This window comes from Arabidopsis thaliana, chromosome 2 (genome assembly GCF_000001735.4).
Source record: "Arabidopsis thaliana chromosome 2, partial sequence".
Classification (NCBI taxonomy): domain Eukaryota; kingdom Viridiplantae; phylum Streptophyta; class Magnoliopsida; order Brassicales; family Brassicaceae; genus Arabidopsis; species Arabidopsis thaliana.
The window spans coordinates 17477318-17498099 of NC_003071.7; the positions used below are offsets into that span (position 1 = coordinate 17477318).

At 34.7% G+C, this 20782-nt stretch overlaps 4 protein-coding genes and 1 long non-coding RNA gene across 5 annotated transcripts; 4 read left to right on the forward strand and 1 right to left on the reverse strand.

Annotated features, from left to right (window-relative positions):
- Positions 1-196: 196 nt before the first annotated feature.
- On the reverse strand, positions 197-3924 carry AT2G41890 (curculin-like (mannose-binding) lectin family protein / PAN domain-containing protein). The gene is made up of 2 exons (NM_001336946.1): positions 3537-3924; positions 197-3120 (listed from the first exon to the last, which is right to left on the reverse strand). Exon 2 carries the CDS (start codon positions 3033-3035, stop codon positions 741-743), a length of 2295 nt encoding a protein of 764 aa, NP_001318404.1. The 5' UTR covers positions 3036-3120; positions 3537-3924; the 3' UTR covers positions 197-740.
- A 4097-nt stretch (positions 3925-8021) lies between these two features.
- On the forward strand, positions 8022-8319 carry AT2G09315. The gene has a single exon (NR_140511.1). It is a non-coding gene; the product is annotated as an other RNA (long non-coding RNA).
- A 4634-nt stretch (positions 8320-12953) lies between these two features.
- On the forward strand, positions 12954-16605 carry OXS2 (CCCH-type zinc finger protein with ARM repeat domain-containing protein). The gene is made up of 2 exons (NM_129754.4): positions 12954-13380; positions 14012-16605. The coding sequence occupies exon 2, from the start codon at positions 14035-14037 to the stop codon at positions 16183-16185; it is 2151 nt and encodes a 716-aa protein (NP_565962.1). The 5' UTR covers positions 12954-13380; positions 14012-14034; the 3' UTR covers positions 16186-16605.
- A 1583-nt stretch (positions 16606-18188) lies between these two features.
- Positions 18189-18870, forward strand: AT2G41905 (uncharacterized protein). Its single transcript, NM_201933.3, has one exon. It carries the CDS (start codon positions 18449-18451, stop codon positions 18632-18634), a length of 186 nt encoding a protein of 61 aa, NP_973662.1. The 5' UTR covers positions 18189-18448; the 3' UTR covers positions 18635-18870.
- A 768-nt stretch (positions 18871-19638) lies between these two features.
- Positions 19639-20760, forward strand: AT2G41910 (Protein kinase superfamily protein; the record flags this gene model as incomplete). Its single annotated transcript, NM_129755.1, has 1 exon — positions 19639-20760. The coding sequence occupies one exon, from the start codon at positions 19639-19641 to the stop codon at positions 20758-20760; it is 1122 nt and encodes a 373-aa protein (NP_181722.1).
- Positions 20761-20782: the final 22 nt, after the last annotated feature.

The following is a 20782-nucleotide window of genomic DNA, read 5'->3' on the forward strand; positions in this document are numbered from 1 at the left end:
CAACTCAAGATTTGGATGTACAAAAGACTTAGATTGATCGTTGTCCTTTGTTGGGAGGAAAAAGACAGCAGTTAGTGACAGTTAACAGTTGAACTTTTAAAAGCAGCCAATGAAATTACAAAGAGAAAGACAAATGAAAGAGACAGCCAAAGAACAAGTTGGGACTTTGGAACAAAGCCTCTATGTGTCATGGTCCTTGCATCTTGCTCTCTGCACCGCTGATATACCCCAACTGCTTTTGAATCTTAGGCTCAGGATCACTCTGGTGGGGCCAAAGTCGGTCGGATTGTAGTAAAAGGAAGGTTCGTGTAAGCTCACTAATGGTTCTGGTCCTCAACATGGTCCTGCTCCACCACTACAGATACTTGTACAAAAGACTTTAGACTCTGCCAAAACAAGCGCGTGGCGTGACGCGCAGGAAGAACCAAACAAAGCCTCCTTCTCTTCCAGGAGATTCAAGAGCATCATTAAACTTCTCAGAACTTGATTCACTTGATTTATCATGGTGCTAATGAGTAAACATCATCCTCTAATTGGTCCGTACAAAAGGCTCATGGACGCTTTGAGGCCCAATAAAGATGCTTACAAGTTGCAATAGAACATTTACTTTCTCTTAATAGAATTAAAGATAAAAGTTTAGACCTTACCGAAAAAATGAAACAAGAATCATCAACCTTCACTACTACAGCTGTTGTTAAATCAGATACTCAAACTATACAAACATTACTAACTTAGAGCCTTTATGGCTCGTACAACGATTGACTAGACTCTGACGAGTTAGTGGGCGATGATCTTGCACAAGCAAAAGGCGGTGGTGGTGGATCAACAGACAATGTACCTTCCAAAACCTTCACCACTTCCCCCATTGATGGTCTTAATCGTTCATCCGTCTGAACACACCAAAATGAGATTCTCAAAACCCGCTCAAGCTCCTCTACATCGAAGCATCCTTCTAATCCTTTGTCTACAACGGTTTCTTTCCTTCCTCCAATCCACTCTCTATACACCCATTCACTCACTACTCCTTCTGGTTCGTACCTACCCGTTATTAGAGCTAAAACCGTCTTTCCAAAATCTTCAACATCTTTATCTGCAGCACATAAACCGAATCCATATTCTGTTAACTTAGCTTCCAAATCCTCCCCAAGCAGAATGTTTCCGCAGTTCAAGTTCCCATGACTGACAAATTCTCTGCATTCCATGTGGAGGTAACAAAGAGCTTTAGCCACGCTTAAGCAGGTATCAGTTCTTATCCTCCAAGTTAGTTTCTTGCTTCGTAAAGGGTCAACAATATGGTCAAGTATAGATCCATTCTTAGCATATTCGTAAACCAGAAACCTCCTGCCTAGCTCGCAGCAATAACCTTCAAGGTTTGCTAGGTTCTTGTGATGCATTGTTCCTATCTTGGATGCAGAGCTCCTAAACTTCCTTTCTTCTGTTAATGTTGCTTCCACTTCTTTAACAGCAACAAGTTCATTCTCCGGCATAACCCCTTTGAATATCTGTGGTCCTATGTTATTGTCAAAGTTATCGGTCATGGCCTTAATCTCATCAACAGAGAATATCATCACACCTTTCGGATTTGTCGCTTTGGAGAATCGTTCAGCTTTCTTCTTAGCTAGCTTCTTCTTCCTCCGGTAAATGTACACAACGATACCGAGCTGAAATCCAAGAAACAGAACAAGTGTAGTGGAAGTTGCACCGACAAGACAAGGAATACAGATACTGTGAGACTTTGTTACAGTCACTGGTGACTCTTTAGAAACATTATTTGGATCAACAGCAATTGGGTCCAAACATGTTTTAACATATGATATCGAACTCAGAGACGGGTCAGAGTAACCGCTGATATATCGGGTCAGCTTCATGCGACATTGAGGCTCTCCATCGTTCGTGTAAGTGACTGCAGTACAAGCAGAATTCTCTAAACACAACTTCTTGCATCTCTGGGAGCTAATCTGAGAGATAACAGAATCATTAGCCGGGTAGATCCCATACAACTCCAAGTTCTTGAACTTCACCATGTTGAAACCAGATTTGCAGCCTGGCTTCTGATAAGGCACCAAGCATTTAGGATCCGAGACCGATACAAAAGCATTAAAAGGGCAATTGCATTCGGTGTATCCAGAACTGTTAAAGGAACAAACTTGCGAACCACAGGTTGCGAAAACACGACACTGATTCTCAACAGCTTGCCAAACCGGTTTCCAAATCCTTGAATCCTCGTTCCACGAGTACATTCTCAGATTACCATCCCGGTCAAGCCTAAGAAACCGGAACTTCACAGTGTCGTTATGATCTTCCCCAAAAACAGACCAAACAGGTCTCATCAGATCTTGATCCTCAAGAAACAGAGCTCCTTCGGAAGTAAGAACAGCCCCAATATTCTTCTTCTTCTTCTTCTTCTTCACAACTTCGTTTCCGCTTGACCAAAAAGTAATGTTACTCTCCCATCTCAGCTCTAACCTCCCCGAATCCTCCAAGTGAAGACTATAATAACTAGACCTCGAATTCTCACTAGCAGCTCTTAACATCTCAAAAGCTGGAAACTTTTGGTTTGGAAGCAAAGTATCAGTTGGAGTACCAAAGCTTTGCCAAACAATCTCTTCTCTATCTTTCAACAACACAAGATTACCATCATCACGAAGCAAAGCAGAGGATACAGAGAACCGGTTCGTCTTGCTATTCCAAACCGGAACACCCAACAAAGAATCAAACAAAACCAATTCTCCATTACGAGTAAGCTCAAAGTAAGAGCTGTTATCAGAAACGACAACACCTGCTCCAGCAACCCAAACGACCTTCCGTTGATCATAAGGGATTGAATTGGAGTTAAACCAGATACCAATGCTGAACCGATTAAGCAAACCAGGTGGATTAAAAAAACCTAGAGCAAAATCACCATTGTTGGATACCCACAAGGTGTTTTCACCAACAACGAGCTTAGAACCTAATTGAATCTCTGAAACAACAATCTGAAACGCCAAGAAGAACACTAAAGAGAGACACAAAAGCAGAGCTCGAAGCATCTTCATGTCTGATTTAGAGATCCAACAACAACAGCAAGATACAAGGAAAGAGACACTGGTTTCATCTCAACATGATTCCAAAATCCAAAACCTGTGTTTCCAAAAATAAAAACCCAAACTTTAAAAGAAGATATTATGAATAAGAACCTCAAAACAAATTTCTACCAGGTATGGCACTTGAAGAAGCTTAATTTCTTATATTGGACCCACAGATATATCAAATCACCAAGTAAGTATCAACAAATTGACCAGAGCAATTAATAGTGTTGTTGACGAAAAAATTTTGATTTATAATCTCCAGAAAAAGCTAACTGAACTTTCGAAGAAGAATTGTGGAGGGTATTACTGTAAAGATTGACCATAAAGACAGAGACTTTAAGCTGAAAAATGGGACCCAAGATATTGAGTTTGAAGGATTTAAAAACTCAATGAGTGGATTACTATAAGAATTTCAGAGAATGAAGCTGTTGTGAAATATGAAGAGGAAGACAGTGAAGACGCACTAACCAGTAGATGTAGACGAAGAAGCATGAAGAGATTGAAAGAGACGTAGTGAAAACTGAAATGTTGAAGAAGATGATGCAAGTGGTGGATAATGTGAGAAATCTCTCAAGGGAGAGTTACAATGAGATGATGAATCTGATAAATTTTTGGGCTTCTCTTCTTTTGGCTAGTGTGAAAAGGAAAGTGGTTTTACTTGAGCAATGGATGGTACAAAAGAAAACATTTTTTTTTAAAGCTTTGATTGAACTTTGTCGTTTTCCTTTACGAGTTGTCTTTTAAAAGAATGCAAACAAGAGAATGTATTTATTTAAGGATTAATAAGTCTTTAAAATCCATAGAACATAAAGACCGAGATTTTAAAAAACCTTCAAGTATATACATGACAATAATTTATGGGCAGATTAGGGGTTGCGTTCAATTATTAGTTTCCATATTTAATCAATTCGTTGCCGACTTAGATGATGAATGAAGTAATATAATCAACGAGTTTAGTGTCCATTTTCTTTGTTACACACTTTTAAAGTTGTAACCTTTTCTTGCAAAACAAATAGTTGTTTCCAGTCTCAACTCTCAACAATAAGAACTTCTAACAATGGTCCCTCGTCTCAATAGGTCTCCAAAATCTTGAATTACATTTAGATGATAACCATACATTAATAATGATGATAATAAAGGACCAATAATTCTAGCATAATAAAGCACCAATAATTATGATTACGATAACTAACAGTTCTACTGCTGCTTAGATAATAGACTAAAATATGGATAGTTTTGCTCTGTGACTCGCATAGACTAAAAATAATGACTTTAGATTTCTTTTTACATTTTTTTTTTTTGATATTTACGATGGATCTCAGTTACTGCTAAATTTATGTATATTCTTTCTTCTGATTTGCGGTCATTAACAACAAATTGTATTTATATATTAATTTCAATGTTTTTGGCCAAATGGAAAAATTGAGAAAATCAGAGGTGCTCCGTTCAATATAATAAATAATAAGAGGGTCAGCTTTAGACAGGCAGGGTTTGACGAGTTGCTTGCCTCGGTTGAAGAATGTCGGGTCCTAGCACTCTAGCACGTGTGTGTCTATACTATATTCGTTTCCTTATCTTTTTCGAAATAACGCTTACTTTTAAAAATACTATAAAACTCACTTGTTTTGAATCCAAAAAAGTTACTTGTTGAAAAAAAGCGAGGCAACTGGGTGCTTAGTTTGACATTTTCTGCGCCAGTAAAGTGATCGGCTAGATTTCTTGTTGTTGTTGTTGTTGTAATAAAACGGCTAGAAGGTTGATATATAATTCAATTTACACGTATCCGAATTCAAACAGGAGTATATGACACGTTTTTTGAAAGCAGAGGAAGACGTACTAAACTACTAAAGAATAATCTCGACGTCATAGTCTGGGTTAGTCAAATACATAGGGAACAAATAATTACGTTGTTGCAGATAATGAGCGAGTGGAAGACGAGTGAGATGCCCTTGTTAAAGCTTTTAGATTACTTTTTTGATTTTCATAGAAGGAAAGGAGACCCTTCCTTTCACTTTTGTTTAGTAGAGAAATAATGCAAAATAACTTTGTCATAAAGCTCATGCGTTGCATGCAGATTACAAGCCATGAGTGTTAAAATATAATAAAAAGTAATATTTTCCGTTTAAGTAAATCCCCACATAATAATTGTTTCATATATTCAATGAAAATATTTAGTCATACAAAACATCAATAATAAAGAAATAACAAAAAGAAAAAAAATTGAGAGGAACGGGTGTGTCATACATTCTATTCATAGGGTCCATTCATCACTGATCTCTCCAATCTAACATGGAGCAGTTGAGCTAATTGCTTCCCTTTTCGTGTTTTAGATCATAATTCTTACTTTTACTTTCTTAGCAGCCAATAAATCGGCAATTTTTAAAGAAAATTATGTATATATTAATATATATTATTTTATGCCCATCATATATTTATTCATTTAAACTAATAAATATATGACAATCTTGTACAATATGATTTCTTATTTCCAAAACAAATTTAATTGTGTATTTCTCTTCATAAAATTGTATAGGTATGTTGGAGTAGTTAACTTCGACGGCTGATATCCTCGAAGTCAAATTCCGTTTATAAAAAGAGAACTAGAAACATAGTTCTACCTCATCTGAGAATACATTAATAATATTAGAGCACAAGACAAACCTCTGAAGCAAACAGAGTCTCAAACCACAAAAGATTCACAACACAGGCCCATGTGGAATTAGGCCCAACTGCATAAGGTCAATCAAATCGTTTATCACCCGATTTAGTTACCGATTCCAGTTATTTCAGGGAACTCGATAATGTAGAAGAACGGAGAGTTGTGGTACGCAACTATTACAGAAATATCACCACTTAATGGTTTCTGTCCTTCCGGAATACCAACCTCTAAAATGACTCAAAACAATTTGACAGGCCCAGTTTATTGACCATTTGATTGACAAGATATAATAACGAAGCCACAAATGGTCAATAAAATGGGCCTGTTAAATTGTCTATGTGATGGGCTAACCTCTCCTATAGGCTAGTTGGGCTTAAAGTTAGGTTTTTTTATTCCTCTGTTCATGAACTTGACATTCGTCCTTTTTTCCCGACAATTAAATTAAAAGAAAATAATTCGTGCCAAAGAATATTATCCATCGTCTAGTCTCATCTAATACAGTTCTATTTGAAATAAAGGTAGCAAGTGAAGGCGGACCCCAGAGTTCTTATTATTAAAAAGAGAAAAAGAAGAAATAGATAAAAAAAAAAAAAGAGGAGCCACAAACAGAGATATCAGAAGAAAAGTTGCATCGACGGTTCCTAACATCCCATATGTCCGAAAATGGACCAATGTTAGGTTAGGTTCGGTTGTTTTCTTTTGTTCATATCATTTGACGTATAACTTTCTATATTCCAAAGATCTTATATGTTTACGTGTACCCTGTTAGATATCTCCATAACTTTCTTTTATTTTTTCTTCTTCTTTACTTTAATAAGTCGCTCCATACACAAAACTATATATAGACAATCGAAATTGATATTTTCAGAAAATAAAATACTTGTAAACAAGATTTATCATTTCTTTTGTTGAGATGAGACTACAAATATTTATTAAAATGATAAACTAAACAAGTTTTTTGATCACAAATTTTATTTTTAAACAAAAAATCATTATAAATTAACATTTATTATTAAATTATATTTTAAAGTTTTTTATATTTTATTTTAACATGTATGTAATCATAATTATTAACTGATGCAAGGTGTATGTACCCTATTAATTGATTAATGATCGCGAAAAAGTAAAACTAATGGTATCACTAATCTATTTGTGTGCTGCTATTTCTTACTTTTTTAACTATTATGTTTCTGTTTACAACTATCTCTTTCCGATCAACACTCATTAATTTTCTATCAACAATCAGACTTATTGTTTTGCTTTAGTAATGGACAACAAACATTGTTTTCTTTTGTCATAATTTATTTAATAAGTTAAATACTACATTTCCCCTAGAAAACAAGAATATACATATACACACATATATAATAAAACGAGAACATGTAATATGTTGTCCTAGATTCAATGGTACACTCAACATCACGAAACTCTTGAAAGCGAAACATATTTCTAATCGGTAGCCATCTCAACATATGGCCTTCTCTTTAAGTTTGTCTCTTGGCACATATATAAATGCAAAATTATTAAAACGAAGAATACAAAAGTTAATAACTTTGTATCAATTATTGATTAGGAGTCGCAACATCTACTGCATACTTATGGACCTATGCAGAGATAAAACATCCGAATTTAGTTTCCAATCTTTTAAAGATTGATTTTAGCTAGAGACTTCGTAGAGGTGTTCATTTTCAAAGAGAAATGAGAAGTCAATTGCATAAACGTCTTCAATAGATGATGTACACTTCTAACTTTTATTTCATAGTTCTATTATTAAACGTTTAGATTGAAAAACAAAATAGATTAATCTCATATATATCGTTTGTATTTAAACTCGAGACAAAAAAGTTACCTCCTTTTGATAAAAATAGGTATTTTGTCAAGATTAAAAAAATGTCATAAGAAAATCCATTTCAATAATATAATTTTTTTCTCTGGTTCAACAGATGAGATAATTAACAATTTTAATTCTTAAGGTTTTTTACAATTAATTATTACTTTATACATCGATTAAGTTTTTATTGAGTACTAATCAACAGTTTTTTGTTTGTTTGTTATCTTAGACCTAATTGTTGATGAAATGAATTATACTCAACTTTATAGTACTACTACATTAAGATCCAAGGTAAATACGCCAGATTAAATGTTTTAAAAGTTACACTAAAGTGTTGACATAAATATTTGTTACACTTACTATCTAATAGTTAATTTTTTATTAAATAAATAAAAATCATATTAACTCATTAAGTAACCAAAGAAAATGAATGAATATGATAAGATAGAGGGATAGTTGGAAGAAGTTGCGCCCTGTGGATGAAACAAGAGATTAGAGTTTGGTAAGTGTTCACATGGAAATCAAACAAAAGAGAGACGCAGACAAAACACCACAAAGTAAACACACTCACATTTTCCCTTTGCCCAAGTTTGGTCACTCGGTCCCCTTCCATTATTGCTAGTTGCTACTTGCTACTACTACCCTAATTCTCACACATATTTTTCACACGTGTCATTTTTTCGATTGGAATTTGAATATAGTGTCGATGCTAATTAGTTGGACAAAAAATGAAATAGGTATCACATTCATTATTTGACTAGATTTATAGAATTCCATATCATTGATTATAACAATTTAATAGTAAATTTTTAAAAAAAATCATAGGTTTTTTTTTTAGTTATGTTATTTTTATTTGTTAAACGGTTATGTCAATCTTGTGTTTAATGGTTCTAATTTCTTTTACTATAAATAGGAACGAGAATTTATAGCATAATAAAAATAGTGTTCTACCCATATTGCTACTTATGAGAGGATCCATTGTGTTAAGTTTTTTTTTTGGATTAACAATCTTGTGAGTGTGATGATTGGTCATTAACTAATGTCGGACTCACTCTATTATCTTGTTATCCAAATGACATGATCCAAAAGTTTTCTCGTGCATGAGGATAATGCTTTTCTTATTTTTATATACTCTTATTCTTTATCTGTTATAAATATATTGATGGATGCATTAGCATCAAAGAGTAATACGGTGACAAACAAATATTATCACTAATAATGATTAGTTGGGTGAGTGAAGCCTCACTACTGTTTTCCTCCCACGGGACGAGGGCTCGAGGTCGTCAAAATTCGAGCAATAATTATGTATGATTAACCATTATTATTTCAAATGAGTTGAACTATGGACGATCAGAAAAATATAAGTTACACTAAGTTATTAGTAGTACTATAATTAATAAACAAAATTGCCGACATAAACTTTTTTTTTTTGCCGACATACAAAAAAAATAGAATTAGAACATCAGTATTTTTTGTTCATCATTACAAAATTATAAATACATTTAAACTTGAGTGGAAAACTGTTCCAAGGTAAATTTAATCAATTAATTATGTCACTGTATAAATGCATAGATTAGATTTAAATCCATATTATACTGATGCATCTTCATTTTTTTAGCCACGGGATAAAATTCCTCTGTTGATTTCTATTACAGTGTTAATCTTATATTTCTTTGATCTTTTCAAGTATTAGCAGTCGTTGGTTGCAATTATTTTCTTATAAATTTATGGATTTTGGTTCAATTATTTTTATTATAAATTCATCTTAGATTTTGTATGTACTGAATGAGGTAAGTACCAAAACAAAGCCGGCTTTTACTGTTGGTTTTGTTGGACCACTTCAGACATTTTAATCAATATAACACATCTTCTATGGATTACAGTAAATTATTTTAAATTTCCTTTTGAGTTTCTTCATGTTAAAAATAAACAAACTGCTATTCTGTTATTATATATTTCCAAGAATCATAATTATATATAATGAAAACAAAACTGACTCAGAAATAATCTTTGACGTAATGTTTAGCCATCATTTGGAATTAATATCATGTTTTCCTTTTTCATATTTGTTTTTTTTTGTTTCTTTCATGTCTCTTCTACTTATCTGTCTTCCCTTTTTTAATGATCATGAAAAAATTATCTTTATAATTTTCGTAATTTTTACTCCAATTTTAGTTTAATATATAGAAAACGGTTTCTTCATTTTTATTATTCTTTAATTCCATTTAAATTTTAAGTTTTATTAAAACCAATGTGACTTTACGGTTTTTTACGCATATATTTAAAGGGAATATTCCCTAATAAGACATTTATAGAGAAAGTTTGGACGTTTGGGACACTTTTGAGGGAGTGAACACTTTTCCACATTTTTATTGATTTTATAACCAATTTACCCTTATAAACGTGAGAAAGAAAAAAAACAGGAGATAAATTAATTTTGTTGTCAATTACTAAAAAATAATATACGTGACATTAGATAGAGATAACAAGTTAAAAATTAATGGTAAGATCAGTTAAAATTTAGTTTAATCAAATAAAAATATTTAAGTCAAATATTATATTAAATAAAAATATTTAAACCTAAGTAATATTATATATTTCTAACAAATATCAGATATTAAACTATGTTCCTAATTATGTATCCAATATATATTGTCCACGTAAACATATCCAAACAGTTCGCATTATATGAAATGCTTTAAATCAAATAAAAATATTTAAGCGTAAGTAGTATTATATATTTCCAACAAATATCAGATATTAAACTATGTTCCTAATTATGTATCCAATATATATTGTCCACGTAAACTTATCCAAACAGTTTGCATTATATGAAATACTATATATTTAAACCTAAGTAGTATTATATATTCCCAACAAATATCAGATATTAAACTATTTTTCTAATTATGTATCCAATATATATTGTCCATATAAATTTATCCATAACAGTTCGCTTTATATATATCAATACAAGGTCCATCAACAAACTTTTTTTGAGAATATGATACAATATTGTTAACACAAACAAATGGTTTGTGGTGTGTAAACTTTAAACCCTTGAGACTCTGCACTAAAGCCTAATTTCCTTACCCTAAACTCAAACCCTCAATCCCTAATCTTTATCCATTAAATCCAAAATCGTAAAACAAAACTCTAAACCATATAATATATTGTAAGCATAAACAAGAAAGTGATAATTATACTTAGAGATAAAACAAATTCACAGCAAATCAAAGCCAACATGTGTCCATTGATGATTGTCCAAGAAGTTTAGTCCATGTGGTCAACTAATGACTCATGGGGTCGTTTTATTTCAATACACAAGTTTATGTATGATCGATAATCACCAGAATCAGATTCGATGGAAAAAAACAAAAACTTTTGGAACAATTTAAATCGTAAAAATGTGATCTTTACTAAATTCGACCAATATCAATTGCAGATCTAAATGCTAAACATAAGGACAATGAACCAAGGAAACAATTTTTTTAATCTATTTCTTACATCAAATTGATACCCAGATTAGTTGGAGAACGAATCTAAAATAGGAATTGGATGGAGAATTGGAGATAATGACATAAAAATGAAGATAATGACATGAAAATCAATAGGAATCATGTGGGAGAGAGAGAGTACTAACTTGGAGAAGGCAACAGAGGATTCTTCTTCAGCCAATTGTGGATGTGCTTGATTTTACGCCTTAAGACGATGACAGATTGCTTCACGTCATTTTTGTAATCAGAAACTTGACTAATGAAGTGATCCCAGAGAGCAAGGATTCATAGTAATTTTTCAATAAAGAGAGAGAGCAAAATCTGAATCTCAGATTTCAACAAAACCCTAGAAATTCAAATATAACAAAATTAAGGAACGAACTGATAAGTTGACTGATGATGGGAAGAGAGGGAGAGAGAGAGATGAAAATCATGGTAAAAACTTTTTATTTTCTCCACTTGATTGTGTAGACTTGAAAAATGAGAGAAAAAAAAAGAGAGAGAGAAGAGAAGGAGAGAGACAAATAAAATGTAACGAAAGAGATGTGTAAAAGGTAAATAGGTCAAATAACCTATCGAAAGTGTATATTCTTTTTAAAATGCTTAATTAGACATTAACTTTTCAAAAAATGCCTAATTACGTAATATTCTCATTTTTAAAATCTATATTATATTTTTTAACTATTATACATAAAAATTTGTTTCATTTTAGTTATCTGAAATAATTAAATTATATATAAATAAGTATTGTATAGCAAGTTTGATAAAACAATTTGATGATAATTTATTTCAGATTGATGAAATTGTTTGCAATTATAAACTAATATTTATATAGTACTAATTAGTAAATTCTTGAAAGAACAGCAGAAATATTAACAAAAAAAAATAATAACGCCGGAAAATAAATCCTCCTAAAGAAATATTTTTAGATGTGTTGGGAAAAACCATATGGTACGAATTTATCTTTTAATTCCCTATTTAAGTTTTTAGGTTATTAGAAATTTGATGCAGTTTGTTATAAGTTATAACTTATAACCTATAGTTTTCAAAAATATCTATTAAACCCATTAGGCCCACTTTCTCATTTCGCTCATGGTTTATGATTGACTCTACAATTAAACTGGAATTAAATAAAATGTATCACGTCCGTTCCCCCGTACGCTTGGTGGACGCCAGTTACCCTTCTTAAATATCGTTTAATAATCCCTCTCAATTACGCCACTCACAGGCTACCGGTTCCTCCCGTTTACTTTCTCTTACCATCAGCCATCCGTACCACCGGGTTCACCGGTCGATCCTGTAATATCATAAAGCTCGCGTCCATTGAAAAATCTCCTGTCTTATTGTGCTTATTGCTCAATGCTTTTATTCCACGTGTCTCATCAGCCAAAGATAAAAAGGGTAAAAACGACTTCTCGTAGATTCTAAGGGCAATTTAGGAAATTGGAAAATACCTTATGAAGAAAGCAGAGCGTCTGTAGAGATTTCTGTAACGGGGATAAAGTCGAAAAAGTGAATATCCATTCACTTGTCGCCACGTAGGAAAAAGGCTTTTAATTACGATGTAACTTGACTCACTAGATTGCCATCCCCTTATTTTAGGAAGTTGTATTAAGTGGAAATTACTGGAGAATTTGACCAAGGACAAAAAGCTTAATAGGAAGGATACATGCGTGTCCACTTCCGATGTCAACCAATCATACCCTGCCAACTCATATATCGGAAGTCGAATTGACTATTGTACCCTTGTGTTCTACTGTCTTAGTTATGACGTGGACAGCTTCTATTGGTTGTAGTGATTTTAAATTCGTAAAACGGGTAGGGGTTAATAAGATCTCATAGTAGCGCTTGTCTTTTTCTTAATTGTTTATTTATTTCCTATAAAATATTAATTTAAATAGCTTTCCCTATTGGATAGCGAAATTTATTAAAAATTTCATTAAACGAAAACGAAGTGTCGAAAAATGTTTTTTCTCAGGAAAATAAAAATTATTTATTTTTTGGGGGTGTAAATACTTTTCTAGTGAGATCTGAGCTTGGGAAATGGAGATTGTAGAAGAACAAGCTCCTCTCACCATTTCTTCTTCTTCTTCTCTCTAAAAGAAAAGAGACTTCACCGATTCTTTTTTATTATTCCTTCCCAGATTTTCTCGGGAAATTAATTCTTTTCCTCCTCTTTCTTCTCACTTGTTGTTGTTCCTTAACACTCTCTTCCTAGATCTACTATTAACTGATTTCATTTCACGACTAAACCATCGAAGTCTTCGGCAAGATATGGATTTGTTTCTGTTCTATTAAACTTGTTTCAATCGAGAAGTAAAAAAGGTGAGATTTGTCGACCATCGGAGGCCTCTTATGGTTTGATGATATCGTTTGGTTTTCGATCGTCTCAAGTTTTTATTTTTGGTTCTTTCTGAATCTAAAGCTTCTCCCTTTCTTTGTTCGCTGTAGTCTCTATGAATTTTTTGAGAAAAAAAACGTCGTGAAATAACATGCAACAAAGATCCATTTGAGTTTCTTCTCTATTTGTCTATTTTGACTTTGTTTTTATGGAAAAAAAGATTCGATGAAGTTTTTATTTGGGATTTTCTGATCGGATTTTATTGCTTGTTGTTAGTTTCCCTGTTCTATTTATAGAAGTAGCGTCTTTACAAATCCTCTTTGCTTGATTCTTTATTGAAATCTGTTTGACTTACTGGTTTTTCAAAAAACGGTTGATTTTGGGAATCGTTAAGACATGGTCTTGTTTTCAGACAAAAACCCTCCCTTCTTGTCTGAAAGTGACTTTAGCTGAGATTTATCTTAACTGGAGTACTATTCCGATCTAGTTTCTGTAAAATCAATGGATAAGAGAATTAAAAAGATTCTCTTTTGGTTTTTTATGATCGATTTATTAGTTCTTTTATGTAAGTGATCTTTTTGATTGAATTTTTGATTCTTTTGATGATGTTTACAGAATCCGATTCCACAGATGGAACTATGTGCTGTGGATCAGACCGATTAAACCAGATCGTGTCATCAAGATCTTCGTTGCCAATTTCTTTCGAGGAAGATAACAATCTTGTTACCAACACAGACATGAATCACTTAACAGTCGAAACAGAGGATACGTTTGCGAGCTTGCTTGAGCTTGCAGCTAACAACGATGTTGAAGGTGTAAGGCTATCTATCGAGAGAGACCCTTCTTGTGTAGACGAAGCTGGTCTCTGGTACGGTCGTCAAAAAGGTTCTAAAGCTATGGTCAACGATTACAGGACTCCGTTGATGGTTGCTGCTACTTACGGAAGCATTGATGTGATCAAGCTTATTGTTTCTTTGACTGATGCTGACGTGAACCGTGCTTGCGGGAATGATCAGACCACTGCGTTACACTGCGCTGCTTCTGGAGGAGCTGTGAATGCTATCCAAGTTGTTAAGCTGCTTCTTGCAGCTGGAGCTGATTTGAATCTGTTGGATGCTGAAGGTCAACGAGCTGGTGATGTTATTGTTGTTCCTCCTAAGCTTGAAGGCGTGAAGCTGATGCTTCAGGAGCTTCTTTCTGCTGATGGATCATCTACTGCGGAGCGGAATCTACGGGTTGTGACAAATGTTCCGAATAGAAGCTCATCTCCGTGTCATTCTCCTACTGGAGAGAATGGTGGATCAGGGTCTGGTTCACCGCTCGGCTCTCCTTTTAAGCTGAAATCTACTGAATTCAAGAAAGAGTATCCGGTTGATCCGTCTTTGCCAGATATCAAGAACAGTATCTACGCGACTGATGAGTTTAGAATGTATTCCTTCAAGGTCCGGCCTTGCTCTCGTGCTTATTCACATGATTGGACTGAGTGTCCTTTTGTTCACCCGGGTGAAAACGCGAGGAGGAGAGACCCGAGGAAGTTCCATTACAGCTGCGTTCCTTGCCCGGATTTTAGGAAAGGAGCTTGTAGGAGAGGAGATATGTGTGAGTATGCGCACGGTGTGTTTGAATGCTGGCTTCATCCGGCTCAGTACAGGACCCGTCTTTGCAAAGATGGAACAGGCTGTGCTCGGCGGGTTTGTTTCTTTGCGCATACACCCGAGGAGCTTCGACCTTTGTACGCATCAACTGGTTCAGCGGTTCCTTCGCCTAGATCGAATGCTGATTATGCAGCTGCTTTGAGTCTCCTTCCTGGTTCTCCATCAGGAGTCTCTGTCATGTCCCCGCTTTCCCCATCAGCAGCGGGGAACGGAATGTCTCATTCGAATATGGCTTGGCCACAACCAAATGTCCCTGCGTTGCACTTACCAGGAAGCAATCTACAGTCAAGCAGGCTAAGGTCTTCTCTCAATGCAAGGGATATCCCGACGGATGAGTTCAATATGTTAGCGGATTACGAGCAGCAGCAACTCCTCAACGAGTATTCCAATGCTCTGAGCCGTTCTGGTCGGATGAAATCAATGCCTCCTTCGAATCTTGAAGATCTTTTCTCAGCAGAAGGCTCTTCATCTCCCCGGTTCACTGATTCCGCTTTAGCTTCCGCGGTGTTCTCGCCTACACACAAGTCAGCTGTCTTCAACCAGTTCCAACAACAGCAACAGCAGCAGCAGAGCATGTTGTCTCCAATCAACACAAGCTTTTCTTCACCAAAGAGCGTTGACCACTCATTGTTTTCAGGTGGAGGAAGAATGTCTCCTCGGAATGTTGTTGAACCAATATCACCCATGAGTGCTCGGGTTTCCATGTTGGCTCAGTGCGTGAAGCAACAACAACAGCAACAGCAGCAGCAGCAGCAGCAACATCAGTTCCGTAGCCTTAGCTCCAGAGAGCTCAGAACAAACTCTAGCCCAATCGTTGGTTCACCGGTAAACAACAACACATGGTCATCAAAATGGGGATCTTCAAATGGTCAACCGGATTGGGGAATGAGCTCAGAAGCACTTGGTAAGTTGAGATCTTCGTCATCGTTTGATGGTGATGAGCCTGATGTGTCATGGGTCCAGTCACTGGTGAAGGAGACTCCAGCAGAAGCCAAAGAGAAAGCAGCAACATCTTCCTCAGGGGAACACGTGATGAAGCAGCCAAATCCGGTTGAACCGGTAATGGATCATGCTGGGCTAGAAGCTTGGATTGAGCAAATGCAGCTCGATCAGCTTGTGGCTCAGCAGAATTGAGAGACCTAACCAAAGAATCACATGTTCTTGTCTGGTCTCTCTATGTGGTAGATAAAAACCTCTTTTTTACAGGTGGTGGTGGTAGAAGGGTAACAAGATTAACAAAGAAGAGAAGAGAAGAAAGAAGATTTCTTTGTTTTTGGTCAATTAATTTTCACAAAAAACAGTTTTTTTTTTTTTTATTTAGAGAAGAGAAGGGAACAATACAAGAAAAAGGCTTATGGGAAGAAAGGAGATGAAACAAAACCTTCTTGGTTTTCTTTCTCCCATTTTCAATTTTTTTTTAGGGATTTCTTTCTCCCATTATCATTATTATTATTGTTATTAATATTATTATTTTTTATATATTTTATTGTTATGACTATTTGTTATCGTTTGTTATAATGAGTACCCTGAAATTAATTGCAATAATCTTTAATCTTTTTAGTTTCTTTAATCTTGTGGGAGAAATAAGAGTGGCCTTCAAAGCAAATTCTTGGGAGACATGTGTCTATGTTAATTACTTAATGACTCACTAACTAATTATTTATGTGGCGTTAGTGCAATAAATAGATAAATATTTGTTGGGTAGAAGAACTGAGTGGGGGCTAATCCATAAAGGATTAATTTTTGGATTTCTTAGGGATGTGGATGTGGTTTATGGGGCAGGTGACAGTGATATAGTATATCTTTAAATGTAATATAATAAAGATTCTTAAGTAAGTTCTTTACTTTTTGTCAATTCTTAATAAAAATTGATCAACCACATTTTCTTTTTTTAATGCTTTGGAATATGCAAATTTAGCTTTGTGTTGAGATGGTGGCCTGGTGGGTTGATTTAATAATATTCACTTAAATTCTTTTAATACTTTACATTATCTAAATACGATAGATATTAATCTGTTTTTCACTCCTTGGTGCAACCAATTTTTGTATCCTCGAGCTCACGTGACTGTTCTCTTTGGACTCTTTCTTAGCATTAAACTTTGATCAGGAAATGAAAACAAAAACAAAAACAAACCAAGATTAGTGCGAACATGTTTATTCATTCTCTGTTCAGTTATCTTGTCTTCTTTTGCTAGAGCGTATAGCCCAATAATAGGATGTTTAAGTTGTTCTTTCTTTATCGGTTATACTTTAAATAAATATAAATTTCACTAAAGAAAGCAAATGGACGGATTTGAGAAATTAAAAAAATAGGTGATCGTCACCTTTCAGTGATCAAACTTTCGGTGCATATGTTTGTTCTTGAGTGATTTTCTTTATCACCTTTTATATTTCCATTAATATTTTAATTTACCAAAAGCTTTGCGGTGATGTGATCAAACACAAAAATCACAAGACTTATGCCGAGTATCTTATTCAAGATAACACCAAACCTATTTGAGCATATATTATACGCAAGAATAATATTTCTAAGAATTTATTCATCAATTTATACCTTTTAAAAATATTGTTTTGGGTTTAAAATATAAAAGAAAAGAAAAAGCTGATTGCGACGCAACTTTAATCAAAACCAAACAGAAAGAAAAAGAAGCATAAACAGAGAAAGTAAGGTGAAGAAAAAGCATAGCAGAAGCTAGGAAATTCATTCCTTCTTCCCCCTTCTAATGATTCTCTTCATTGTTCCCAAAAAAAGTCTTCAAATTTCACTTTGTTTTTATTCATTCATAATGTTTAATACCAAAATTTATACCAGCCAAAATCTACTTTACCAAAAAGTTTAAGGTTTTTGATATTGTCTTTTTAGGTTCGGAACAAGCTAATAATAACATAAATAAAAGGGATGGATCACCCACCTGGGCCACTCTAAAGTCTAAACCAATTGAAGTAACCATTTTAAACACACAAAATTATGTTGGTGGGCTTTTAGCTCTTTAAAAATCCACACATATGTTAGTGGGCTTTAGCTCGTGGACCAGATACGGTTACATGGTTACAAAAGGCCAAACCCAAATCGGAAAACATGCCGGAAAATACGATCTGCACTCATTTTGACCAGGTAAAAATATGGTTGGAAACGCGTAAATGAATCAAAGCCACACAATGAAATAAAAATTCAACGGTGAGGTTCCTACATTATTTCTGTAATTTCTGTTTTTTTTGTGTGAACAAACGGATTTCTAATTTTAAATTTACCTAAAAATAGCTTAACTCCATCCGGTATAAATCCCCAAAAGCATCATCCAATTATCCTCAGACCTGCGAGAAACAAAAAATAATAAAAGTAAACAAAACTACCAAAAAAAAAAACAGAAAAAAACCTTTCAGGTCTCAACTAGCAATGGAGATGAAGAAGATTGCCTGCGGAGTCGTTTTCGCTGCTGCTTCCATGACCGCCGTCATGGCTGCAGAGGTCGGAGCACCTGCACCAGGACCCGCCGCAAGTGGAGCCTCCGTAGCTGTTCCGGCTCTTGGCTCTTTGGTTGGAGCTTCCCTTGTGTCTCTCTTCGCCTACTACTTGAACTAAGCTTTTCTATTTAAAGCAAAAAAAGAAGAAATATCGATGTCTCTGTCAATTTCTATGATGTCCAATTTTGTGTGTGTTGTTTAGACAGGCAAAGTGAATAAAACGAAAAATAATTTGATTACGGTCAGACATGTTTTTATGTAATGCTGATTAATAAATATATATATACACTATCTGTTTTCTCTTTTTCATATATCTTTCTTATACTACCACCATATTTTGGTTACTATATTTTTTGCGCAGGTATAATTTTGACCAAGTTAGAATTTTACAAAGTCTTAATTTTATTGAATTCAACATATAAAGCTTTGTGAAAGTTATTTGGTTTAGGTGAATTCACATGGTCTACACAAAACAAAAAATGTACAAGCAGAAAGATATTTTCTGCTCATAAAAACATCCTCAAACTATTGGATATTGCCTAGAAATCGCTTACCGGTTCTAGTTTTCTGAGTGATTTTATCCGACAAAAGTACACATCGTAATTTCAAAACAAGCGTATCACTTGTTGAATCTATGACGAATCACAATCATAAACCACTGGTCTTGTGATTTTGTTAATGGTTCAAATTATAATGTTGATTGATGTCTCACATAAGTCACAACAGAACATGATCAGATCATAGAAGCCACTAACAACTTCAGCCGCAGTAATCAAGCTCTTAATTAGCGATTTGTATTGTTAACAGCGATGCCTTTTTTAATTCTTTTATTTTTTTGGAAACTAAAGTTTTGTACGCTTTTCAGAAAAAAGGAAATTGTTATTTTCGTTTATAATTTTCGTTTATAAATTAATACGATTTGAAGTTACTTATGTTTTACAGGAAAAAAGGAAACTAATGAGTTTACTTATCTCTAACAGAAAGAAGGAAACTTTTCTCTATATATATGATAACTCTCTTCACCAAATTATTTCGATTCTCAGATTTCACGTACATCACCTAGGTTTTGTTTCTTAACTTGGAGCCAAAGAAATCAGAGAATCAATAATATATTCCATTGCAATGGTGCCACCAGAGCTAGAATTCAACAAGTATCTCGGAAAGGGTTCATACGGTTCGGTGAGTCTTTTCAAGTATTCGAAACCACGCACGACTCTCTACACCGCGGTGATGACTTGCAACTATAAAAACGCTGAGTCTCTCGAGAAAGAGTTTGGAATCTTGTCTGAATTCAAGGGTTGTTCGAGAATTGTCCAGTGCTATGAAAACAGAGTTATAGAGAATCTGGACGTTGAGGGTAACAAAGAGTATATGATGCTAATGGAGTACGCAGCTGGAGGAAGCTTGAGGACTTTCATGAAACGTTCCGAAGACAAGAAATTGCCTGATCCTTTGATAAGAGAGTTTACTCGAATGATCCTCGAAGGCTTAGCCACAATTCACGGACAGGGCTATGTCCACTGCGATCTCAAACCCGATAACATCCTCGTTTTCCCAAGATGTGTCTACAAGAAGAGAGCATGGAGATCGTCTTACGAATTGAAGATTTCTGATTTTGGATTGTCGAAAAGAGATGGAGACAGTAAGTGGTGGCATCCTCATCGTCCGTTTGTGGGAACTGCGATCTACATGTCGCCGGGATCGGTTTCTCACGGCGAGACAGGGAGAGGACTTGATTTATGGTCATTAGGATGTGTGGTGTTGGAGATGTACACTGGAAAGAAACCATGGTGGCATAATAACTATGACTTGAAGGATCTCAAGAACTGGTACGCGCCAATGATTCCGAGTGATCTTCCTTGCGATGCAAAACACTTTATTATGGCTTGCTTTGCGTTAAATACAAACGAGAGAAGAGACGCATTGACATTGTTGGAGCATAGCTTCTTGCGTGGGGTGGTTAATAAGATCACAAAGCCTCATGTGAAGAATGAGAATCCGAAAGAAATTGCACTGGCATTGGGGAGAGTTGTGAGGAGACCATCAAAAGTTCTTACGTCCATTTTCAAAAGAGCCGGAGAGTTGATGAAGATCATCAAGAAGCAGCCAAGAGCACCGAGATCCAATTTGCTTCCTGTTCACATTTGTCACTTAGCACAACCATCTCAAAAGATTTGTTTTTTCATTTATTGTTCTCTTTGTGTTGTGTTTATTATCTTAACGGTAGTTTGTATGTTTCGTTGATTGCTATTTCATTAACGCAAAG